The 27,500-nt window shown below is 46.1% G+C and overlaps 1 protein-coding gene across 1 annotated transcript in view; it reads left to right on the top strand.

Annotated features, from left to right (window-relative positions):
* The window catches only part of znf423 (zinc finger protein 423), a 145,711-nt gene that overhangs the window by 12,829 nt on the left and 105,382 nt on the right, over positions 1–27,500 (top strand). Inside the window, 2 exon segments of the mRNA XM_069172851.1 lie at positions 5,607–5,669; positions 18,136–18,345. Of these exon segments, the coding sequence (XP_069028952.1) occupies positions 5,607–5,669; positions 18,136–18,345 (273 nt within the window).

The following is a 27,500-nucleotide window of genomic DNA, read 5'->3' as shown; positions in this document are numbered from 1 at the left end:
ACACACACACACACACACACACACACACACACACACACACACACACACACACACACACACACACACACAGTCCCAAACCTCAGACTAGCCCTGTGTTTCTGGCCAGTGGCTCAGTGCTTGGGGTGTGTGTGTGTGTGTGTGTGTGTGTGTGTGTGTGTGTGTGTGTGTGCGTGTGTGTGTGTGTGTGCGTGTGTGTGTGTGTGTGTGTGTGTGTGTTGTGTTTATGTATTTTAAGGCTGTTTTGTTCAGAATGCAGGCAGGCAGAGAGAGCGGTTTTACTGCTGATAAAAGTATTTGGTTAATCAGCTTCTGTCCCCATCCCCTGGCTAGAAGTGTTAGTGTGTGTGTGTGTGTGTGTGTGTGTGTGTGTGTGTGTGTGTGTGTGTGTGTGTGTGTGTGAGACACAGGCCATTGAAGTTTGGAGGGGTGGGGGGGGGTGGGGAGGGGGGTGTTCCCCGGGGGCGGGCTGGGGATGTAGATTGGCATCAGCCCTCGGCCAGTAGCGTCACAAAGTCGTTCCTGAGGGACGGGAAGGGCAGCCAATGAGAGAGTCCTTCTGGAGCTGGAGGGAGGAAGAGGAGGGGCGACGGAGAGGGTGGAGGGATGAAGAAAAGAAAAAAAAAACCAGGGTCTAGGACGAAGACAGACAGATAAAGAGAGGGAGTCAGATGACAATTACCCTCTTGACTTCGGTCCAGCACCGGTTGTCAATCAGGCTGCCCCCTTGGGAGGACAGCCCCCCCCCCCCCCCCCCCCCCCCCACCCCACCATTGGATACACCGACCCACATCCCGCCTCTCTGGTGCTGCCTGGCCGACGCGTGATTGGCCGCTGTGACCCGTTTGTCAAAAAAAAAAAAAGAGAGATCTGGGAACACCGGAGCCTCAGGCTGCTCGGGGAATACGTGGCCCTGATACTGTGAGTGTTGTTTGGGACGAAGGGAGGAAAAAAAAAGACAAAGGATTTCTCTTATTGAGGCTGCTTTCATGGGACAGAAGAGAAACGAGAGACAAAGATAGAAGGGAGGCAAGGTGGGATGAAGGCAGGAGAGAGGAAAGGAAACTGGAAATAAGTGATGGAGGGAAGGAAGAGGAAAACATGGAGGATGAAATGTGGTCAAAGGAGAGAAAATCAGGAGACTATCGAACAAAGAAAGGAAAAATAAACAAGCAAGAACAGAAGAGGTTGTTTTTGTGCTGTTTGCTTTGCATGTGGATGATTAATGATGATAACAACTGTGCAAATATTTGTTTATGATACTCAGCTGCTCTTCCTCCTCCTCTCCTCTCTTTGATCTACTCGTATGTACAAAAAAACTAAAGAAACGAAGCATGATGAAACGTCTGCCTCAAGCATTAATGTTAATAATAATCAACCTGCTTTTTGATTTTGAGCGCTTTTATTTTGGTAAGAAACGTCTTCACTGGTAGTTTTTCTTGTTTTTCCATCCAGAATCAACATGTGTTGTCAGGACTGGTTTAAGTGTGAACACCAATCCAGTATATTTCACATTAAGCCCCCCCCCTCCCCCCGAGGCTGCTGCTCTCACTCGTTGTATAAATTTAGGGAGAGTTTGAAATTCAGGTAAATTTAAATTTAAAACCGCGTGTAAACAAGTTGCAGTTTGTTGGTAAAATGAGAAACTACAGGTGGAAGTCGCACATCGTTGCTGAGCGACAGGTGTTCAAACAACTGAGGAAGAGGAGGAAGACGTCATTCCTTCTACAGACTCTCTCCTAATCAAAGTAAAGAGTCTTATTATCGGTTATCATCCTGGTATCTGACTGTCTGATGGATCTAAAACACGTGTGATTATTTCTCGTCTGCAGGCGTGTCGGTAGTCGATCCTGTTTTTTGTGTGTTTATACAGAATGGATAAATCTTATATATCTCATTTACCGTGGGCAAGAGAAGAGTCCGTATGAGCGGCGCCCCCTTGTGGTTCCCACGGCGTCGGAGCGCTACGCTTTGCTATCAGCCTCGAGTTCACGAGTCATGTTGGTTTTGCTGACGTTTACAGAAAGGTCAGAGGTCACCATAAATGTCAAGTACCATATTTGACGCTTGTTCGGGTCGGTGACACCCGCTGGCTGTCCTTTAACCAAATATAAAACTTTAGCGGTATCGTGGGCCATTAATTGGCTGAATGTGCAAATGTATATTTTTTCAAACTACACAGTGTGGAAGGAAGCGAGAGCAACTGGAGGCGGGAAAAGAGACGTTAATTGGACGCCTTGTAAAGCTGCAGTTTTTACCTTTTATGGACACATACTTCCACACATGCACTATAATGATGCTGGTATGCAGAGCTCTTCCTTCTCTGTGCATATTTATCCTAATGGCACACACACACACACACACACACACACACACCTACCTCTGCTCCTTCCTTTTTACTCATGCAGCTTTTTAGATTACAGTACATGTAAGCACGCCTAACCCTTCCCACACACACACACACACACACACACACACACACACACACACACACACACACACACACACACACACACACACACACACACACACACAGCGACCCCCCGGTGTGCGCAGGGTTCACAGTAGCGGTGTGTGCGTCTCTGAGGGAGGACGGAGCGAGGATGTGGGAATCTAAATAAAGCTGTGTGTGCTTGGCTAATGAAACACACTGTATTCCCCACAGTCTCATCAGGGAAAATGGGCTTTTATCAGAGGCTCAGTTACCAGTACATCCAGGTCCTTTTTTTTTTTTCCCTTCTAATATCCCAAACACTCCCAGCTACCAGGAGAACACGTTTTTATTTAACTTTTTTTTTTATTTTTTTTTTTATTTTTTTGTAATTTCACCCTTTGTGCAGAGAAATCGTGTCACAACGCGGCGGATCGGGGAAGCCCGGTTCAGGCGGAGCGCGGTCGCAGCGGGGAACGTTTTCCTGCTCGTCAGGAAGTGAAACCTTTTGATTTTTAATCTCCGTCCGTGTGTGATGGAGGCGGGGAGACAGATTCTTCCTGTTTCTCACTGTGTCGTGCTATTTAGGGTGTTAAGGTGTGTTGCCGGGACGTGACATCAAAGCTGGCGTCAGGTGGCGTTTTTTTGCATCGCAGGAACTATTTCACAGTTCTAATAACGGTGGGGGGGAGAACCTGTCAAGTTCCTGTAACTCCGTTTTGTGGTACTTTGTTTTAGCTCCTCCCCCTGGGCAGGTACGGCGGTGATGCAAGTATGCAGTGATTGGTCGAACGAATGTTAGCAGAGCATAATGAGGCTTTAAGTTTTTATTTTTTTAATTTGATTTTATTGTACTCTATTAATCCCCGAGCAGCATCCCGAGGGGGAGCTGCTGCAACAGGCTGCCACGACCGCGGCGCCAACCAACCTGAGGTGCATGTTTTTGGGTGATGGGAGGAAGCCGGAGAACCCGGAGAGAACCCACGCAAGCACAGGGAGAACGTGCAAACTCCACACAGAAAGGCCCAGGACCGGATTCGAACCTGGAACCTTTTTGCTGTGAGGCGACAATGCTAACCACTGCACCACCGTGCCGCCCACAAATTTCGTTTCATTTGGATGAATATTTACTCCACCTTAAATGTAATTATGGCAACTTTGATTGTTGCATTTGTTTTTATTTGCTCTCTTGATTGAAACACGCTTTGAATCTTCAAACATACGTGAATTTCAACCTGCTCAAGAAAAACTGAAAACTTGATTTCCTCACTTGGAGGGAAAGTTCTGGGGGAAACGTCCTCACGACCTGGAGGGAGCCGGGAGTCAGGATGGAGGTGTTCAACGTTCGTTTTTCTACATCCGGGTCACGTGTACGTCTCATGTGGTATCGGACTGATTCATCATGCAGCCCGAGATACGTTTCATTGAAGAGGTGTTCTGGAGGTTTTTATTAGATTACAGGAGGTTCTTTTTTTTTTTTTTCTGTATTTCCTCTGGTTCTCTCCTCATGTTTGGCAGACATGTCGGCGAGCTGGGATGTCTGTGTGTGTGCGTGTGTCTGTGTGTGTGTCTGTGTGTGTGTGCGTGTGCATGTGCATGTGTGTGTGTGTGTGTGTGTCTGTGTGTGTGTGCGTGTGTGTGTTCTGGTCAGGCAGACGTGCAGCCTGCTAGTTGAAATCCTGAGTGCCCCGGTCTGTGCGCGCTGCTCCGTCCCGTACGTGTTTGTCCAGGGATCCATTAGTTGGTTATTAGCCCACTGCGGTCCACATCTGGCCCTCAGAACCGGCTCCAGCCCGGATACTCAAAGGGGATGTTTTCACACTTGATCTAAACGCTTAAAGTCCTGACCCAGACTTCAAAATTTGAAGGCGGGGGGGAGTCAAGTCTGCAGCTCGCTGAGCGTAAACTTCTTGACCGCTGTTGTAGTTTTAACGTGGCCAACAGATAAAAACGAATCCTCCCTTGTTGTCGAGCTTTTCATGAGATATTGGAGCTCAGACGGAGACGCGCACCTCAGCGCTTTGTTTTTCCTTCTGAAAAGGAACACCTCACTGATTCATAACTTCTTGTTTTGATGTGAGACTTGGGCCCGGCGTTGCGGTGAGGACTGGGGCGGGTCAGGAGGGAGCACGGCGAGGACATGGCGTGAGGAAGACGAGGAGAGGTGTGAAAGACTTGGAGGGGGTGGAGGTCACTGCTGCTGAGAGCAGGATGAGAGCGGAGGACTCTGAAGGATCAGAGGCGGAGGTGTGTAAGTGAGAAGTGAGGCGCTGTGTGTCGGGGGAAGGACGGGGGTGGAGGGGTTGTGGGGGGGAACAGGAAATCCCATTGTGTGGCGGCTCCAGCCATTTCCTGTTTGTGTGCCAGCTGTACTTCCTGTTGTACCCAGGAAGGAAGTATCACATTCCTGCTCTGAACAATGTGCAGTGTGTGTGTGTGTTTGTGTTTGTGTGTGTGTGTGTGTGTGTGTGTGTGTGTGTGTGTGTGTGTGTGTGTGTCCGAGAGATTTCAGGACACCGTCATTGTCACTACCTTCATGTTTGTTGCTTCCCCGGTTTATATTCAAGTGCACATGTTGTTGCAGATGATACACAAATGTATGAAGACTCCATATTCCTCCATTAAAATCTCTAACCATCAATCAATCAATCTTTATATATAATGCATTTTTCATACCTTTGGTGCAGTTCAAAGTGCCTAACCGATGATTGACATGCCAATAATAAGACAAACCAGAAACTAGAAAAATAGAATAAATTCAAGAACAATTAAAAGACAACTTAAAAAACACTTTGAGGTCAATGCACCCAAGACGAGAGATAGTAGAAGATTAAAAGCTAGAATAACGATAAGAGTGGTAAAGTAGAATGAAATAAGAATTAGAAACCAGAAAACAAGAATAAAAATAAAATCAATGAAATGCATTAAAAAGATAAGAGCTGTAATAATTACTTGTAAAAATGATAAAATTGATTATTAAGATAGATGGCAGTTAATTTTTTATCAGTTCACCGAGTTCATGTTTGGTCGTCTGCTCTGACACTGCAGTTTTATTCTGTAAAATCTGATCATGTAGAAAATGAATCACTTTTTTTTTTCTTGTCGACAATAACGAACACGGAGACATCTTATTTATTCACCGTCTTCTTTCTGTCTGTCGCTTCTGTTTCGTCCTCAGCGGTAGAAGAAGGGGAGTCTTCAGAGTGCGGAGGGACCTGGGACGACTCAACCGTCCAGACAGGTTAGTGCGCACACACACACACTCACACACACTCACTCACTCACTCACTCACTCACTCACTCACACTCACACACTCACTCACTCAACACCGATGCTGTAATAGAGTCGCAGCCAGCTGTCAGACACGCAAACACGCAGAGTGAAATCTCTGCCACGGGATTTAATGGGAGGGGAAAGCAGAGAGGATGGAGACATCAGAGGAGTCGGAGTGACGGGGACATGTGGACGGAGACAGAGGACTGAATGAGGACATGATGGTATGCTGATATCCTAGGAGGAAGTCAGAGAGCTGATGCAGCTCTTCCTCTCCTTTTTGTTCTTTTCTTGGATTTTGTTTTATCCTCATGGTTCCTCCAAACCAACTTTCCTCTCCTCCTCCTCTTCCGTCTTTTTCTCCCGTGTCCACACCGAGATGATGAATTTGAAATGATTATCCTCCCTCGCCCTTTTTTTTGCCTCAACGGAAAAATGAACAACTAAAATCTTGTCTGTGTTCTCGGAGGTTCACGTATGAAAGGAAAAACGGAAAGATGGTGAAGCTGTAATTATGATGGAAATAACTTTGTGCACAACTGCAGGGACAGCGAGGGTCGCTTAAAGCCTGCAAATTTAAAAATGCATCCAATAAAAAATAATTTAATCTGAAACATAAAAAGTCCCGAGGTTCTGGTTCTGGTTCAAGTTCAGGTTATCTTATTTGTAGAAAAGAGAAAAGTACAAGGCTCAAAGGCTTCACTAATAAATAGCAATAAAAGCCACAACGATAAATAACCACGATCATAAAAGGTGCAATTTATACTAAAAACAATTAAATAACTAAATAAATAGAAGTTCCATAAATATGTGCAAAAATATTCTGTGTAATTAAAACTGCTGATTTGGAAGTTTTTTTAAATTTAGGTTTCTCTTCATGAATCAACAATTTTCACGACTCAGCACGTTGTGACGTCTCGAAATAAACATTTTTACTGTAAAAAAAAAAAAAAACCTGCGAAGCCTAAAAAAATATCCAGAAGCTGGAACTGGTGAATTTTTGGTACTAATTATTGAAATTGCTGCAGATCCCGTTTCTGCACGTGAACTTTTCTTCGCAGCAGACGGAGTGTTTCAGAAATCTCCGGTATCACACTGGGTTACCCACGTTTCCCTTCGCTGTTGTCGTTGCCGCTTTTTGCAAAGATCAAAGCACAACTTTGCTTCTCCTTAAAAACAACCCTGTCGGACCTCTGTAGGTGTTTGTCAGCCGCTCCTCGTGTGGTTTTTTTTTTTTTTTTTTGCTGCTCCGGTTTGCAGCCAATCAGAGAGCAGTTAAACATTTCCTCTGACTGGATCCCAGCAGGGAAATAAGATACTGCTGAATGTGGTAAATATGCAGTTATCTCTCTCTCTCTCCGCCCCGTCTCTCGTTAAGCTCTGCGGGGATATGAGGAGAGGAAAGTGTGACCCCTGGGGTGTCCATGACGTGCACATCCTTACCTCCCCTCAACCCCCCCCCCCCCCCCCCCCCCCATCCTCCTACTCCAAACCTGTGCTAACTCCCCTCCAGGGGCCACCACACAGGTCTACATCTGTGTGTGTGTGTGTGTGTGTGTGTGTGTGTGTGTGTGATGGTGTGCATGTGTCTGCATGTTAAAAGGGGGAGTGAGAGGGGGGTGCTGACTGAGGTCCTGGGTGGCTCACTAGAACTGCTGTGTGTGTCAGTTCCTGCAGGAAGCTGGAGTCCCATGACACACACACACACACACACACACACACACACACACACACACACACACACACACACACACACACACACCTATCTGAAACTCTTCCTCCCATATAAAAAACACACTGTCCCATATTTCCTTACTCAGCCAGTCTTTCATTTTGGATTGTCTCCCGTCCCGCCGTCCTCCGCTTCACTATGCGTTTGTCTCTTTCTGTCTTCTTTTTTTTGTTTTTTTTTGCTGTGCTCATATTAGAGGAAGTCTGAGGAGTGAGAATAGCTGCTTGTCTGTACCTTATTTTAAAAAGAGAGAAGACCTTGTTTCCTCTCCTCCCTGGGAGACGGTGTTGACAAAGACAGGGTGAGACAGAGAGACAGCGAGAGACATGACGGAGAAAATATACTTTCTTCACTCTTTTTCGGTCTCTCTCTTTTTTTTTTTCCACTTTCTCTGGAAAATGTGTGTTGAGTTTGGAAAGGCCCGCAAGGAGGGAGAGAGGGAGGGAGGGAGGGAGGGAGGGAGGGAACAGCATCGAGCCAACTTATTCCTCCCCCTTCCCCCTCCCCCTCCTCCCCTGGCCTTTCTGCCCCAGAGGAGACTCCACGGAGGCCAAAGGTGCACCCGACACCCTCCCTCCCGTCTTCCCTCTGCCCCTTGGTGGGACAGAAAAACAACTCGTCCACCCTTCCTTCCTTGTTTCCTTCCTTGTTTCCTCCCTTGTTTCCTCTCTTGTTTCCTCCCTTGTTTCCTCCCTTGTTTCCTCCCTTGTTTCCTCCCTTGTTTCCTCCCTCGCTCCCCCAGCGTGCTTGGAGGAGAAAAAAAAAAGAGCCGAGGACAGAGAGGAGAAACGGAAAGAGCAGGTAGCAGCAGTTTCTCCTTTTTCTTAAAAAAAAAAAAAAAAAAAGTCAGTTCAGACGTCTTTGTGTTTCGACCCTCGTGGGACCTTGGAGGTGCGGCACACACACACACACACACACACACACACACACACACACACACACACACACACACACACACACACACACACACACACACACACACACACGTGTCCAATGACGCCAGAGTGGACTTTAAAAGGCGTAAATAAAATGTGTGTCAGGGATGAACTCGTCCCTTTTCTCTTTCTCCTGAGTCGTGGTCACACAGAGAAGCAGTGAGTCATCATGGAAAAGTTTTGTCAGGTCCCCGAGCTGAAACTGAGAAACCGGGACCTGCTGTGTTATTGTTACTCACTGTGTGTGTGTGTGTGTGTGTGTGTGTGTGTTCAATGGGACCTTTTCCTGTGTAAACTCAGACCTGGTCAGGACCGGTGGTCCTCATGGGGACCAAAGAAAACAGGTCCTCGTGGGGGCAGAACGTCATTCCTTCGGTCCAGGTTGAGGGTTTGGATCCGGCGGTGCACAATGGATGGAAGTTGATGCGATGTCTCAGCAGGGGGAGCGCTGCCAACTGTGTGGTGGCAAAGATCTGAGAAACAGGAAACTGTTGGATTCAAAACATAACTATCAATTTAGTTTTAAATGACAGCTGTTTCAAAATGAGCTTTTTAAAAATAGCACATTAGTTGGACCTTTGACCCAAGCGGCAACCATCAGTGATGTCATCGTTGGTTTGTGAGCATTATGAATCCTCCAGTTCAGATTCTCTCAGTCACCATTTTACTAGTTCGGAGCGGTTTGGAGCAGGAAGTGACCATATTTGGACGAGCTGGGGGAGGAGCCAGCGGTGGATCTGATCGATCTGATCGGAAACCTGACGATACTACGTCCCGCCCACCGATAGCTGTAACCTGACTGCACCGCAGGCCTGTCAATCAAACAGACACGCCCCCAAAAACAGGTCTTCTTGAATCTTCTTTTCTAATGAATGAGGGATTATTTTCAGATGGACCTCCAGAAAACTAATAAGAAGGAGTGACTTTAGCTAACAACACCGAGATAACTGATGGACACATTTTATTCACTTTGGATTTGATGAGAGAAGTTGAATGGGAGTCTATGGAGCCGGAGGCTTTTTGGAGCCGACCTCTAGTGGCACTCGCTGGTATTGCAGCTGAAGACACTTCTGGATCAGAACCATTTTACAGACCTGAAGCTACAAACTCTGAGAAACAGTCTCTGCTTTGACAGAGTTTCGGAGGAATTTTATTGAAGTGAACTGATATTTCAAAAAAGAGAAAATGTAAAGAGTGTGTTCTTGAGAATACAGACGGCCTCCTCCTGTTTCCCTCTTATATATTTATGATGTCCAGAGCTGAGAAAAACAGGACACCGGCCCTCCTCTCTTGCTCTCTCTCCCTTCCTCCGGCTTCCTCTTCTTTTCCTCTATCACTCTCACCGCTTCCCTCTGGAGGTCCATAATGTAGTTTTAATTTCCCCAAGGCTACCACAGGAAAACAGTTCCTGTGTATGTGTGCGTTGACTCTCATTGTCTGCTTGTGACAGTGCATCTGTGTTTTTTGTCTGTTTTTGCAGTATTTAAGCTCTTCTTTTGTTTTTTTGGGGGGATTTGTTTCGTGTGTGTGTGTGTGTGTGTGTGTGTGTGTGTGTGTGTGTGTGTGTGTGTGTGTGTGTGTGTGCACAAAATTAACACACGTGCGCAGCTGTCATCTTATTTGCGAGCATACTTTTGGTGCCGATCTGTGTGTGTGTGTGTGTGTGTGTGTGTGTGTGTGTGTGTGTGTGTGTGTGTTGCATGTGTGGCTGATTTTAATGTGTGTTTGTGTATATTTAGTGTGTGTGTGTGTCCTTCCATGACGTGAATGGCTCTTTCATCATCCTGTTTCCAGACATCGGTGTTGGGTGCTGCTCTCCCTCGCCGCCGCACATCCCAGGGGTGAGTCTGTGTGTGTGTGTGTGTGTGTGTCTGTGTGTGTGTGTCTGTGTGCGACTGGTACTCTGGGGCTCAGAAGATCTCCTCCCAGGGGGGGGACGAGGCCTTGCATTGTGAAAACACAGGCTTTCAGGGAAGGGGGGAGGACGGGGTGGGGTGAGGAGAGATGAGCTGCTTTATATAGACACACACAAACAGAGGAGGCGGAGGGTGAGAGCAGGGGGGAGGAGGGGGGGGGGTCTCCTGGGAGACGGGGAGCAGGCCTGTGTTGTTGTGTCCAGCTGCACCTGTTCGTTGTGTGCGCTCGAGAGCCAAATGTGTCTTTCTCACCTCTCGACATTTTGTGCTGGAATAGGTGCTCAGTCTGCAACCATCCGTAGAGTTTAAATCAGAGGCTGGTACATTTAAAGTGGACGTAGCGTCAAGTGTAATACCGCTGAGGGCCAGTAGGGGCGGACTCCTGCAGACTTCTCAAATGTTTCCCCTACAAGTCATTAGATAACGCTGAATCCAGCATTCATCACAAATTAGGACTCAAACACAGATATGTTAGCTGTTTGATTGACAGGTCTGTGGTGCTGTCTGGTGTAGGTGGGCGGGGCATATTGTCCTCAGATCCAAATATGGTCACTTCTGGTTTTAAAAAAATACATGATGGCGACGGGCGAAATTCCAGACTGGAGGCCTCAAAAGTTCACAAACCAACGAGTTAAATGTAAAGTTTTTAGCCTTGTTGGATCAACACAGTATTCATTATATAATAAACTTAATAATAATAATAAACACATGATATAAAAGATAGTGACTGCACACACATGGAAGATAAATCTAAACGGAGATTGTTTTCTTTAAAATGAAGACGTGTTGGCGTGTCTGTGGCTTTAAGCTCGGTGTGTGTGGTTCGGTGGAAAGTCTTCTGTAGGTGAGTGGATGCATCCCGACCTCCTGAGAGGACGTTTGTATTCACAGCGTGCAACAAACCGACACTAAAGTGACAGCTTCACTTGTATTTTGCCGACGGCTGTGATGACACACTGAGCCAACCTGTGAAAGGTCTGTTTGAGGATCAAGTAGCTGCGTGTGTGGCCGATCCTGAATCTCAGCTGATACCTGAAGCGGAGCTTCATTAGCGTCTCTACTCGTTTGGACTTTTTTCGTTCATGCAAAAAAAAAAAGGAATGAGCAGAAACCCCGTCGTGCAGGTCTGACTCCGCCCCCCTGGCTGCGTCCTGCACCCCTACTGGGTGGTGGTACCCGGCCAGGTGCCTGTGAGCCCTGCTCGGGTGTAGACTGTGATGTGTGGAGGAGAATGAAAGCCTTGTGTCACCCCCCCATCCCCCCTTTGATGCCTCTTTGAGGCACACACAGACAGAGACGTGTGTGTTTGTGTGTGTGTATTTTCTGCATGCTTGGCCGGCAGATATACATCTCAGAGCTGGCGGAGTGCGTCCCGGTCAGGCCACAGTAACCGGCCTCCCGGCTGCCAAATCTAGCACTTGAATAAGCGCCTTACCTTCGCAGTATTACAGTGTGTTTTATTCCCCTTCAACTCCCCCTCCAGCGCTGGCACGCTCCTCCGGTGCACTCCCATCACCCCCGGGGCAGTTCAGGAACATTTCCCAGAGTTCATTAGTTTCCCCTGGTTTGCTTCCCGCAGGATATGCAGCGATGTACAGCGGTCGTGCTGACTGTGTGCGTTTGATTTATTTTATTTTTTTTGGTGTTCCAGTTTGTGTCTCGTCCAGCTTGTTTTGGCAACTCCTCACACCGGAGTAGGACGGAGCGCCGGTCTCCAATCCAGCACGCTTTGTTCGATTTCCATCCCGCGTCATCGAGTGAAGGGGGTAAAAATCCCATCCCTCCTTCTCCAATCCGACGTGTTTTACGACTTCTTATCATTTAACTCGCTAATTGCCTCAATGAAGTCATTTTTAATGTGGTTAATGAGATAAAACGCAATTTCGCAAACACACCCACGCTATGAAAGCACACGAGCATCCACACCAAGCGCTCGGTGAGTCTAACGAGTGGTGATTAGTTGGTCTCCGCTAGGCGTGGTTAGACTGTGGAACATCATTCTGCACCGTGGACTCTGCTAATTCACTTCTCTTTATCTAATTACCCAGGGTACACACACACACACACACACACACACACACACACACACACACACACACACACACACACACACACACACACACACACACACACCACCTGCATATATCTTTCCTGCAGATATGCAAAGTGACCTCATTATTCCTGAGGTATCCGTTTATATATTTATATTGTTATCTGTTAATAAACAGCCCATTGTCCTCGGGTTACTGAGGCTGGTGGGTGCAGAGAGGAATATTGCTTATTACCTTTCCTCAGGAGACACGAACATGTAAAAACATCTTTCTACTCCACATCCATACCTGATGTTGCATGCAGTCACACATTCAGACCTGTGTGTGAAAACTGGATTCGAAATAAAGCTGGAATATGAATTCATTGTCCCTGTATACCAACCCGGCGTCATGGCAAAGCGTGAAATAGACACGCTGATCGACTACAGTGAAACGTGAGATGGAAACGCTTTGCACTGCGTGAAAGTTACACGTTTTAAAACTAGTCATGGTGCTGTTGCTGTGATGTCGTTTTTTGAACAAAGATATGTGATGAACAAAGATATTCATGAATTTTTGTGTCATGTGTTCAAACCAAACCGGTCCAGCTAGCGGCCGCTAGGATTGTAAGTGCGTGACTATCCGTGGTGTTACGGTACAGGTGCTCAGAGCGACCAAAAAGGACCAAAAGAGACCCGACTTCACCAAATGGGTCATTTAATAGAACTAGAACAAGTAGAAACTACATTATATTACATAGAAAGTCAATTCTAATTCTATATTCCCATTGAGAAGGCAGAGTGATATTTCTAGTGATGAGCAGGTCGACCAATCAGATCTCTGGGTCGGAACTACCTCCATACAGATGTTTACCCCGCCATAGACTTTTAAACACAACATCTGTATTTCACTACATGCAAAAAGAGACTCACTTTATGTCTTTTTTTTCCCCCTGCACACTCTTTCCCTCTCAGACCCAGAACAACGGGGTGCAATCCAATCTTTAGGTGCCCAGAAAGCAGCTGGTTTTTCTGTCCCACCAGCTAGTTAATTTCATTTAATTGCGTTCACTGTGCATCCCAGGTGCGATTCAGTCGCTCATTATGTGGCTGGAATAAAACTCAGCAGGCCTCCGTGACTCAATGACGGGCAGAAAAGAAAAAAAAAGCTCTCCTCAGAAACATGTGGTAAAATTTATAAATGTTATTTTTAGTTTAGTGGGAACGTTTTGTGTGTTTTTTTAAAAATATATTTTCTGTAGTTAAACTTCAGGACAAGATTTATAGTTATTGTGCACCTCTGTGGATGACATAAGAATAAACAAGGATGTCTGTTTGTGGGATTTAAAGGTGTGTGTGTGTGTGTGTGTGTGTGTGTGTGTGTGTGTGTGTGTGTGTGTGTGTGTGTGTGTGTGTGTGTGTGTGTGTGTGTGTGTGTGTGTGTGTGTGTGTGTCTAAGAGGGGGAATGTGCAGTTATTCCTGGCATAGGGACAGTCTGTGACTCAGAGATAATGGTTCTCAGTAGAGTGAGTATGTTCATGTGTGTGAATGAGTGACTACAGCTATGTCTCACTGTCCTCTGTGTGTGTGTGTGTGTGTGTGTGTGTGTGTGTGTGTGTGTGTGTGTGTGTGTGTGTGTGTGTGTGTGTGTGTGTGTCAATGAGTGAGTACAGCTATGTCTCACTGTCGTGTGTGTGTGAAACAGAGAATGCGAGTGCTATTTGCTAGGGACCACTGTCATACTATTCAATCAATACCCCAGCACGCACACACACACACACACACACACACACACACACACACACACACACACACACACACACACACACACACACACACACACACACACTCCCCTGCACCCCGAACACCCGTGGGAGTCCCCGGCTTTCATTAAGTAGGCCTGCTGCTTCTTTCTGGTGGTAGTGGGGGATGGGAGGGGGGGGGGGGTGTTGCAAGAGGAAGATGAGGAAAAAAAGATCAAATGTCTGGCCGGGCAAAATATTGATAAATCGATTTAGAGATATGAGACCAGCTATCTCTCAAGATTTTGAATATCATAATATCATAATGCGGTATTAAATCTCCATTACAGTTAAATGATTTCATTTTCTGAATTTACCAGATTGTTCAAGCTGTTTAATTTAATTAAATCCACATTACAGAAGATTTATCATTCCTACAATATGGTCGTGATATCTTTATTGGGCTATTTCGTTAAAAATATAATTTTGTTCATATTGCATATTCTGATGTAAACAAGGGGTGATCAAAAAGTAAAAATCTCATAACATCTACAGCTAATGTCCAATTATAATATTAACGTCATGATGTAATGAGATTTTATGATTTTATATCCTGTAGTATTTCAAATTAAAAGCCTTCTAGCTTTTTATTAATTCGACAGAAACCCTTCATTTCTCAAAAAGGCTTTTATTGTGAAACATTCGCGGGAAGGTGTTGTGACCGAAGTCAGACAATCACACTTTTAGATGAATAATCCACAAAAACCTGTTGAAAAAAACCCGGATTATATTGTTAATTTTATGAAATTTAAAGCAATAGAAATATAGATTACTGCTAAATAACATTTATATCCTCTGTGCAGAGAAACATTACATTTTGAATGAGATCTTTAGTGTTGTTGCTTCATGACACACACACACACACACACACACACACACACACACACACACACACACACACACACACACACACACACACACACACACTGTGTACAGCCTGGAGGTCTGTGTGATCATGGCAGCTCCAGTATGCAGTCGGAGCTCACAGCCCCCCCGCCGACTTCTCTCTGAGATCCATAAGAGGACACGTAATTATCCCGTCTCCGTGTGCAGAGAGGCGGGCGGGCAGCGGACGACCGTACAGACCAGCGCGTAAATAGAAACACCACCAGCCGAGTTATCCCCTCATCATCCTCTCCTCCGACACACATCCCTCTCTCGCTCCCGCTCTCTTCACGACGATCGGATGACAAAGAGCGAAATAAAAGAAAACGCGAGTAGAGATGAGGGGAGAAAAAGAAAAGAAAAGAAGAAGAGTAGACGATGAGGACAGAGAGGGCTGCAAGATGGAGAGAGTTTCATCCGTCTCCCGCCTCTGTTGCTATGACAGCAGGTTGTGTTGGCATGCGCAGGAGTTGGCGCTGCCCTCACCTCTGGCATCACGGCTCCCCGGGGAGAGAGAGTGTGTGTGTGTGTGTGTGTGTGTGTGTGTGTGTGTGTGTGTGTGTGTGTGTGTGTGTACGCTTTCTTTTTGTACTCCACTATAAAAAGAACATTTAGAGATTTGCATCATTTTATATTTAAAGATGAAACTTTCGAGTCAAACTGATGTGGATTTTTGCATTTGAAGTGATTTTAACACTTTAGCGCTTTTTATTTTTTCTATTTGACTCCTTTTAAAAGGAACTCTGAGTTGTTGTCTGTTAAACAGCATAACTGCACATATTTACTCTCTGCACGCATGCATGTGTGTATTTGCACGTGTGTGTATAGTACACATCTGGTATGTGTACATCTGTGTGTGTATTCTTGCTTTTTGTACTCAACTATAAAAAAAAAAAAAAAGAAAAAAAAAAGTTTGACAAGAACAATTAAAGATTTGCAACTCAACTTTTATGAGATGTGTTGCTGGCATCAAATTCAAAACAAGCATCTATTATTTTTTTAATTTTTATGAAACAACAAAATATCTGTTTCAACATTTGATATTTTGTTTTTAGTCTAATCTGCAATAAAATGAGTTTTTGTGATTTGAAAATCATCACATTCTGTTTTTATTCACATTTTATGCAGCGTCCCAACTTTTTTTTCTTTAAGGTGAAACTTTTCCAAAATGTGGATTTTTAACAAAACAGCCAAATGTGGGAAAAGCTATTTTTGTCATTTGTCAATTTTTTTGGAGGATTTTGGTTTTTATCATAACTTTACATATTTACACTCCAGCATGCACACATGTATGTGTATTTGCACCTCTGGTGTGTGTGTGTGTGTGTGTGTGTGTGTGTGTGTGTGTGTGTGTGTGTGTGTGTGTGTGTGTGTGTGTGTGTGTTGTCAGCCGAGGGGCTTCTTCCTCTCCCCGGCCAGACGGTGCTCTCACCACTGGACAGATGGCCGAACACCCTCCCTCTTCACTTCCCCATCCCTTCATCTATTCCTCCGTCTCCTCTCCCTCCATCACTGTCTTCCTCTCCCGCAGCCCCCCGAACACCCCGTCACCTCGGTCCCTCGGTCCCCGTCTCCCAGCGTCCCTCCGTCCCTCCGTCCCATCCGACCCTCTCCCGTAATAAATCAGAGCGGGACGGAGCTGCTGCGCCTCAGTCTGCTTCACCAGCAGCCGTTCTCTCCTCAACTCTGACACCAGCTTTTGTTTCTCTTCTTGTTTTACTGCACCTGAGATGGTTTTCTGATTGTACCTGCTCACATACCACAGCACCAACAACACAGACGTTTAAATGAAGTTCCTCTTCTTCGGCTCATAAAAATCATGCTCGAGGCTCCTAATGAATAAAAGCTGACAGACTTACAGCTTCATCCTTTTGACCCGCAGCTGCAACTGTCTGCTTTTCATTAAAAGTAACGGAGGTTATAGATCCTCCTTGTATGCCTGAGATTTAACTTTACTGATTTACCTGTTTATAAGGTTCATGAACTGTGTGCAGTCAACACACAACATGGCACTGAATCCTCTGTAAATGTTTGTTTTGTTGTTGTTGGTGAAGTCTGTGGTTGTTTTGAAGGCATTATTTCATTGTAAATTTGAACATGAAATGCATGAAGTGCTGCTCAAAACAAACAAAACAAAACCATGACAGCAACAGTCAGTATTGGGGGAAAAAAACGAAATACTTCCCCAAGTACACCAACAAATAGAGCTCTCACATGTTGGGACTCCTATTGTTGTCTGCACTGACAGGAAATACCAGCAACGTGTGAACACATAACTCCCCAAAATATCTGCAGCCTCACACGCCTTCATTCGAAAATTCTTTAGTTTCACACTTCTTTTTCTGGATTGTTTTAAGAGCATCATCCCACTGCACAACACAGCAGTGGTGTCCTCCAAGAGTGGGCGGGGCATCGTCCCTCCACCTGAGCAGAACGGCTCACCTGGCCAGGAAGTATACGAAAGAGGAAGTCTGCTCTCACCTCCAGTGACCCCGTACAAATTTAATGAAATTATAAATCATGTTGTATTGAATTATATTATTCTTTTTTTTTTTTTTTTTTTTTTTGTCCTCTGGCATCTTTTTCTACTTATAACCGTGACAGTGATCGAGGTTTCCTCTAAAACTAACTAGTTTATTGGGCTGCTAATGTCTTCCCCTCCATACCTACTCTTCCTCTTCTCTTCTCTCCTCCTCCTTTTCCTCCTCCTCCTCCACCTCCTCCCCCCCAAGCCAAGTGTCTTCAGTGTCAGTCCTATTGGATCCTCTGCGTTTATAATGTGATAATAAGGTGTGAAAATGGAGACACAATGGAGCGGTGAGGATTGGGCCGACGCAGCCTTCCACCGGGCCCCCTCTCACATCTCACTCTGCTACCAGGACACACACACACACACACACACACACACACACACACACACACACACACACACACACACGACGTCATGCGCTAATGTGATAGCCTAATCCACACAGTGTATGTCTGGTTGTAATAATCACTGGTAGAATATCTCTGATAGAGAAGCAAGGTGAAAACAGGCCTAACCCCAAACAAAGAGCACAAATCAATAAAAAACAAACAAAAAGCTAGCTAACAAAAACTGAACTCTTTTTTTTTGTGTGTGTGTCCTCAGAAGTCCCGGCGTCTGACAGAGAGGCGGAGCCTAAAGATGGCCACGGGGCGGGTGCTGAGGATGGAGAGCTGGAGGAGCACGACGACCGTGACGACAGAGATCACGACGACGACCTCGACGACGAGTCCATCTTTACCTGCGACAACTGTCAGCAGGACTTCGACTGTCTGGCAGAGCTCACAGAGCACCGAACCAACCACTGCCCAGCCGGTAGGACTGTGCTTCAATGTTCTCACATCACGGTTTGCTTTTCACGAAACAGCTGCTGCAGAGCACAGACTGTATTTAACAATGAGGCCGATGCAGAAGTGTCTTAAAGCTGCAATACCAGCGAGTGCCACTAGAGGTCGGCTCCAAAAAGCCTCCGGCTCCATAGACTCCCATTCAACTTCTCTCATCAAATCCAAAGTGAATAAAATGTGTCCATCAGTTATCTCGGTGTTGTTAGCTAAAGTCACTCCTTCTTATTAGTTTTCTGGAGGTCCATCTGAAAATAATCCCTCATTCATTAGAAAAGAAGATTCAAGAAGACCTGTTTTTGGGGGCGTGTCTGTTTGATTGACAGGCCTGTGGTGCAGTCAGGTTACAGCAATCGGTGGGCGGGATGTAGTCAGGTTTCCAATCAGATCTTTCAGATCCACCGCTGGCTCCTCCCCCAGCTTGTCCAAATATGGTGACAGACAGAATCTGAACTGGAGGCTTCATAACGGCCGTTCAAGACAATTTATTATTCCCTTTTTTCCCCGTAATTAAAACTCGTGCATCGTACCGTATCGAGATGTGTGATTCCAAGTTTGTGTTTTTCACGGGAAGGATGCGCTGCTCATCCTGCAGAGTTACAAGTTTCCTGGGTGATACAGGCCCTCCCCTGTTTCTCAATACCTATAGCTATTGGATTGAGTTTTACCCATATGTTTCACAGGCACACACACACACACACACACACACACACACACACACACACACACACACACACACACACACACACACACACAAAGGGCGTTATTAGTACTGGTGTAATTAATGGAGTGGCTGAAAGGAACTCGGCGGGGGCATCTGGTTCCTACAGATTAATCCAAACGCTCCCTTAACAAGCCAACACACACAAACGCACACTCACTTTCTTGTAGCGGTCCCCTGTCAGTATGTGTGTGAGTATGTGTTTACTTTTGATAGGGAGGATGAAGAAGTAAGGGGAGGAGGAGGAGGGATTGGAGGGGGTGGGGGCTTTGTTTAAACTGGTAGAGATAGTGTTTCCAGAGACTGTGTAATGTAGATGGTGAGACCTCCTGCCTCAACAACCTCTTATTCACCCGCTGGCCTGACATCCAATCCCAGCAGAGTTTCACGCACAGTGCCGGGTCTCATACAGGTGAAGGAAAGAGGCTCAGACATCCAGAGCAGTAAGACATGAGTAGTGGTTTAGTGGCTTTATTAGATACTCTGCAAAGAGATGTGAGGGGTGGAGGGCCGTCTTATGTAATATACATGTAGTTGCAGAGGTGGCGGGGTATCGGTGCAGATGTTTGGTCAGTGCTGATTGGTTAAAGGCTGCTCCGATAGTTTCAAAGTTAACCTGGAGTCTACCCAGAAGGATGCAACGACTTAAAACAATTCCGAGGTTTTTGTGAGAGCTCCGAGAAGTCAGTGTTTGAAAACATTACTTTGTATCTGTTAGTTTGTATCCGTTACTTTGTATCCGTTAGTTTGTATCCGTTACTTTGTATCCGTTACTTTGTATCCGTTACTTTGTATCCGTTACTTTGTATCCTTTTCTGCCTGTTTTAAACGTTATCAGCTAAAAACCACAAGTAGAAATGTAGTGTATAAGTAATAATGACTCCGTTTCGTACCTGTGACGGTCTACATGAGTGACAACCAGGTTGTTTGTCACCTTTCTGTATTCAGACAGCAGATATTGAGCACATTTCCTGGAGGCTGCCATGTTGCCTTTACTCTGAGAGCTACTTTCCCCAAAATTATTGTTTCCATGTTGAGTAACATTTATTCACATTGCTGAGCTCCACCCAAACCAGCTGAATAAGCTGCTTTTCAGTGAACAATAACACATTTATGCTCTTCACACATGTTGTATCACAACAGCTTAAATTCAGCAGCATGTGCATGCTTTTTTTTATTGTATGCATTTTAAAAAAAAATATTTTCAACTGAGGTGTATCTACAACTACACTGATGTTCCCTAAATACATACTGCAGTGCACACAACTCCAGTGTGGCCAGACTGGTTTGAAAAGTGTCAGATAAAATGTTCTAACATAAGCTTTACAGGAAAATTGAGTGAAACCTCATATATGGCTGGAACTGTGTGAGACGAGAGGGCTTTTACTTTGAAAAGTTGCTGCAATAAGCCGACCAGCAGTGCAACTGTGATCTCTCACTCACTCAGTGACATACACTCTCTTTATAGCTCCGCCCCCCTTGCTGCGGTCCATCCAATAATTATTTAGCTTTTCTTTAAGCAGGTTAGAAAATAAAGACATAAACAAATGAATGTGTTCTACTGGTAGATGTGGATCTTCAGGTTGGAGACCTCTGGTGTAAGCTTTAACACAACATGCAATATATATATATGATGGCTTTCTTTTTTCCTTTCCTGATCTTTAAATAAACACACTGTCATGTATTCGTGTCACACACACACACACACACACACACACACACACACACACACACACACACACGCACACACACACACACACACACACACACACAGCAGCACACACTCGGAGAGCATCACGCCGCCAAAAGCGCAGGGGCTGCTGTCAGAGCGCGGGATGTGGCCTGTGATTTCAGCGGAGGAGTCTGGGGAGGGCTACATGTTGCTGAGCGAGAAAGCAGAGGGGAGGGAGGGAGTGAGGGTGGGGGGGGGAGGGAGGGAGAGGGAGCGCAGAAGAAAGAAATGAAATGATAAAACATGTTTTTCCCCGGAGAAAGAGTAGTTGAGATTGCAGAGTAATCCCACGGCTCGGCAGGATGTGTGTGTACTTGCATGCAGGGTTTTTGTGTACTCGGGTTCATCTTGTGTTGCTGTGTGTACGCGGTTAGTTCGTGTGTGTGTGTGTGTGTGTGTGTATGTGAGAGAGAGAGAGAGAGTGTGAGCATGCAGGAGAGTGTATGTGTTATGAAGTTAGTGGTGGGACCGCGGCTCTCTGGTTATTATTGAGGAGGAGGCTAAATGAAAACACAGAGAATAAAGAATCCTTTTAAATTCTCTGGTGGAGACCGCTGGGAGTCCGGGCACGGGACAGACACACACACACACACACACACACACACACACACACACACACACACACACACACACACACACACACACACAGCCTACTGGGGATAAACACACGCCACTCTGGATCTGCATGAGAGACTTAATGTGTTCATGCATTTTGTAGTTCGTAGTTTTGATGTTTGTCTCCGAGCCGAAACCAAACAAGTCAGACGTCAGCCATCTTGGTCGGCGGTGACAAACGGGGCCATCTCGCCAGAAGTAGCTTAGCTATGATGTTAGCGCCGTTAGCTTTGCATCAGCATGAAGACAGAAAATCAAGAATAATTTTTGTCACATAAAAAAAAAAAAAAAAAAAGATCAAAAATTATGACGAAGATGCAAACAGAAGTGAAGCCAAACCTCAGATTTCATCACCCACTAAACGTCGCTGCGAAAGCACTCAGGACTTATCGATTCAGAAGAATTGATTAGCTTCATTTTAATTCACTTGGAAAATTTACCGGTCGGTAAAAACACACTTTTTTGATGAGATTTTTGATATTTTATCAGATTGCAGTTTGCAAGATTGCACAAAAGCAACTTGAGGCAAAGTTTTTAGACTCTGTACAAATGTAATAAACTATGTAAAGACTGGAAAAAATACCAAGAATTTACATTGATACACATATTTTTAATTAAACCACAGACTAAGACGACTAAGATTAGAACCTCCAGTTTCTCCTGATTGTAGTTTGCATTGAAGCTTTATTGTGTGTCATTGGGAGGCAAAAATTACAAAGTGCTTTGTAGATCTCGGAAGATAAGAAGACGCTAAACAAGCGTGCAAAATGCCACAAATCAGCGTTCAGTCTCTGAATCTCTGCAACATGAACTTTAAAACGATATTTAAAGTTTCCTGCAGACGTGCTGTCGACATCGTCAGTCGAGTCAAATCTGACGTACGTCGATGAGTCCCCGGTGCCGGCTCGAGAACGATGTTAGTCAGTGCTGCGTTCTCTCTGCAGACAAAGTGCTGGGTATCTGTAATGCTAACTATACTGTTGTAGCAAATGGGTCCCCGGTTAGCAGCTAGCTGCTGCTGTAACACTGAATGGGTCCCAGGTGCAAGCGTGAAGCACCAAGTAATTCAGTGCCACTCTAGCAGAAGGCCTATAAAGAGGCGCCATTAATTTGAGTGGAAATTGGACAAACACACACACACACACACACACACACACACACACACACACACACACACTAGGTGGCACAGATCAATGACACATAAATGTGTGTGCACCCACTCAAACATGCACATACCCACAGACCCCACACATCTGGTTAATGTAATGCCGCATTAATGTGCAGGAGCCTGATAGCTCAGCTGGTTCTGTGTGTGTGTGTGTGTGTGTGTGTGTGTGTGTGTGTGTGTGTGTGTGTGTGTGTGTGTGTGTGTGTGTGTGTGTGTGTAAAGTGGTTCACCTGACAGAGTAGTTTCTTCCCTGTAATTATGACAATAATAAATGCATTTGTTTAACACCTTTCGTGCAGGAAATGCAACTTTTACAGTGAAGAAATGACGTGCAGTGATTCACATATATATAAAAAAAACATTTAAAAGACAATAAAAACATGTGAATATTTGATTTAAAAATAATCGAACAAATAAAATTAAACACAAGACATCACATCAATAGAATAAAATAGAGCGAAAAAAGCCCAAGAGAGCTTCAGGTGAAGGCGAAAGTAAAGAGGTGTTTGAATTCTTCCCGGATAACTAGAAAAATGCTGCTTTTCTTTCAGCTGTTGCAGGAAAACCCTGAAATAAACCAGCATTAAATGATCACAGTGTCCTTGAGTTAGCAACGCAGCTCGGTCCGAGTCCGTTGAGAGCTTTCATGTGAAGAGGAGCTCCTCAACGTCCACGTTTTATGCTGCCGAGCAGATGAAGCCATTCTGCAGTTTTGGACGCGTTGAAGTCTTCTTATTAATTCTGTGGTTTTGCACACAAACACTCGTGTCACCGTTGTTATTTTCAGGAGTAACACTCGTGTTCTTCTGTCAGACGTCTTCAACAAGTCGTCTGCTGCATCCGAACAACCGAAACTCTGTCACAGAAATGTCTCTGAGCGATGTGATGCGTGTCTACTACTTTTAGTACATGTGGCTCCACATCCTCTGTGTGTGTGTGTGTGTGTGTGTGTGTGTGTGAGAGTGAGAGTGAGAGTGAGAGAGAGAGAGAGACAGACTGAGAGTGTGAGTCGGGGGAGTGTTGATGGGTCTCAGTAGGAGTCAGAATGTGGAGCAGAGGCTCCCCGAAGAGAGGAGGAGCAGGAAAAAAAAAAACCCTCCTACAGATCAAATGAAGAACATTCTCTGGCCCTGCACCGCCACATAAACACACACACACACACACACACACACACACACACACACACACACACACACACACACACACACACACACACACACACACACACACATCCCATGAAGGAAAAACCAAAATTTGTCCTCCCGGCCGCAGCATTCCTCGGTTTGGGTCAGTGTGATGTGTTCGGAGTTTAAACCTGCTGTGTTTGTGCAGCCGCTGTCCATTTATATATAAAAACCCTGCGCACGCACACACACACACACACACACACACACACACACACATGGTCAACAGTGTCCAACACACTCATGCTACGTGAGAGCGAGGAGGGCAAGAGGTTGTTAAAGGGGTCAGTAAAAAGAAAACCACTTGAGGGAGAGGAGGCGGTGTCAACGGTAAGGTGCCCAGTTAAACCGGGGGAGCCGTCAGTCGGAGGGGGGGGGGGGGGGCGAACAGGGAGACCAGCAGTGACAAATAGCGAGTCATTAACCCAGCGAGTAGCTGATTAGATGGTGAGACGGTGTGTGTGTGTGTGTGTGTGGGTGTGTGTGTGTGTGTGTGTGGGGGTGTGTGTGTGTGTGTGGGGGTGTGTGTGTGTGTGTGTGTGTGTGTGTGTGTGCAGGAAGAGAGCGGGTTGCTGTGCATATTCTTTTTCCGAAGGTACTTGTGAGGTCTCTGTCTCTGTTAATTGAGTACATCCAGCTGCACTCTTGTCTATTCTTTTTCCTCTCTCAGCGGGGGAGTGTGTGTGTGTGTGTGGGGGTTACCGGGGAGCCTGTCTAGCTGGTAGACAAAGGAGGGGAGAGGAGAGGAGAAGGAGGAAGACAGGTGAGGAGGAGGAGGAGGAGGAGTGTGAAAGCAAATTCAATCAGATAAACAGACTTGTGTCCTCTGGTACAATGAGAAGCACGATGGATGTGAGTCTTTGAAGATTAGACCCCGTTGTGATGTCATGATATTTAAGGGGGGGGGCCAGTACAGGAATTATGTGCTTATTTTGAATTCGATGCCAGCAACACGTCTCACAAAAGTCGGGACAGGAGACTGGAAAAGTTGTGTAACGCTAAAAGAAAAAACAGCCAGTGGATCATCTCACAACTAATCAGGTTACCATGGCAACAGATCAGTAACATTATTGAGTATAAAAAGATGATTTCAGAGAGGCAGAGTCTCTCAGCATTGAAGATGGGGAGAGGTTCACCACTCTGAAAGACTGTTTTGGAAAATAGTTCAACAATCTGAGAATAATGTTCCTACAAAGAATTAGTGGATTTCATCGTCTACGGTTCATAATATCATTAAAAGATTCAGAGAATCTGGAGAAATCTCTGAACACAAGGGACAAGGCTGGAAACCAATATTGGATGGTGGTGATCTTCGGGCCCTCAGGCAGCACTGCATTAAAAACACACTATTCTGGAGTGGAAATCACTGCATGGGCTCAGGAACACTTGTGAAAACCATCGTCTGTGAACAGTTCATCGCTGCGTCCACAAATGATGTTAAAACTCTCCAAAGAAGAAACCAGATAGAAACATGATCCAGAAACACCGCCGCCTTCTCTGGACCGAGATCATTGAAGATGGACTGAGGTGAAGTGGAAAACTGTCCTGAGGTCTGATGGATCACAATCTGAGATTCTGTTTGGAAATCATGGACGCTGCATCCTCCAGGTTAAAGAGGAGAGGGACCATCCAGCTTGCTGTCAGCGCTCGGTTCAAAACCCCAGCATCTGCCATGCAGTCCAGACCTGTCACCCATTGAAAACAACATATATCAAGCAAGAATGGGACCACATTTCACTTTCAAAACTCCAGGGGAGGGGGTTAGTGCAGGAGGACCCTTGGGTGACTGGTCGGCCTCCCCTGCCGCTAAGCTCCCTGCCGTCTGTCGCAACCCGCTGTCACACACACACACACACACACCTCGGTGTTGTGTCTGTCGTCAGGATAACAGCTGAGTCCTGCGAGGCCAAGACTCTTATTAAAACCACAGATCACTTTCTACAAGAGAGGAGGGAGAGAGGAGGGGAGGGGGGGAGGGAGGGGGAGGGTGGGGGGGGTGTAATCTGAAACAAAATTACAGACGGCCTCGTGCACTCTTGACTCGACACGACTCCGGTAGCTGCTTTTTGATTGACAAAATAAATATCATGGTTTCATGTTTTTTCCCTGCATCCTCTCCTCCTCCCTCTTTACCCTCTCCATCACCATGTGCCCCCTCTTCCCTCTTTCTCTCCCCTCCCTCCCTCCCTCCCTCCCTCTTCCCTCCCCCCTCTGTGTGTCTGTACCCGGGGGTGGCCCGAAGATTCCTGTGCTAAGCCCTTGGCATACATACAAGTGCGCACACACACACACAGACACACACACACACACACACACAGACACACACACACACACACACACACAGACACACACACACACACACACACAGACACACACACACACACACACACACAGACACACACACACAGACACAGCTGGCTGCCGCTCAGGTTTTCCAGGGAGAGAGCAGGAGCCCGGCACCAGAGGAGAGGAGGGGAGAGGAGGGGAGGTGTGGGAGGGAGGGTGTGGGGGGGAGTCGGAGGAGGGTTGTTGTGAAGTCATTTTTCATCACGGGGTTCATTTTTCACCGCAGAGTTCTCCCACTCTCTCCACATCGCTCCACTTCTCTTTATCTGTCCTCTCCTCCTCCCGTTCCCCTCCCTTGATCCCGCTTTGTCTCTCTTTATCTTCCCTTTTTCCTCTGTCTCCCCCCCCACCCTCCCCCCAATCTCCCCCCCACCCCCCTTTTTATTCTCTCTCCCTCTCTGCTTAAACTCTCTCCATCCTCTCTCCGTCTCTCTCTCTCTCTTTCAGCCTACTTTCTCCTTTATGAAATATGGATGGGAGCAGTTTTGGGCGCGCTGAGAGGTTTGCAGTCGGAGGGAGGGATGGAACTTGGGAACTGGCGAGGGACGGAGGGAGGGAGGGAGGGAGGGAGGGAGAGAGAAGAGGGAGACGGGGGAGGGAGGGATGGAGCTCGTGTCTCAGCAGACGTGCCTTGTGCATGCACCTAAACACCTCACTGAGCAATCTGTCAACATGTCAGCAACACATGTTTGGTAAAAAAAAAAAAGAGCGAGAGAGCGACTGGAAGGAGGAGAGGAAAAAAAATACCCCCCCCCCCCCCCCTCCCCTCCGGTGGGAGTAATGGCTCCCACCAGGGCTCTGGAAATGCTTTGAATTCAGCAGATTTCTATTGCGGGGTCCTCCCCCGGGGGCGTCTTTTTTACAATGCCTGCATCTCAGAAATTTGAGCCCGAGGACCCCTGGGGGCGTCCTTTCATAATGCCTGAAAATGTAGGGTTATATTGTGTGCTCTTCCCCATGGGGCTTTTATTAATACCTGTATTCACTGCCACTGGAAATTACACAGGCGGCGCTGCAGGGGCCCGAGCTCGCTCCAGGAAAGGGAGAAAGACTCTGCAGGGACGTTTTCTCTCTTCCCCTCTCTCTTTTCTTCCCTTCTTTTCCTCCCCTCTCCTCCTCCCCCACCTCCCCTCTTCCTCCCCCCTTTTCCCTTCCTCCTCCTCCTCCTACTTTGACTCTCTTCCCTTTTTTTTTTTTTTACTTAATGCAAGAGTGAAAAAGAAGAATTTGCCAAAGGACACAAGCAAGTGTGTTGTGTGTTGTGTTGTGTTGTGTTGTGTGTGTGTGTGTGTGTGTGTGTGTGTGTGTGTGTGTGTGTGTGTGTGTGTGTGTTGGCACCAGCTAACCCTCTTGTATTCAG

This window comes from Embiotoca jacksoni, unplaced genomic scaffold, assembly GCF_022577435.1.
Source record: "Embiotoca jacksoni isolate LCO1_2020_lvr unplaced genomic scaffold, fEmbJac1.0.p SCAF_55, whole genome shotgun sequence".
Lineage (NCBI taxonomy): Eukaryota > Metazoa > Chordata > Actinopteri > Embiotocidae > Embiotoca > Embiotoca jacksoni.
This window is presented reverse-complemented; position numbering and strand designations above follow the sequence as displayed.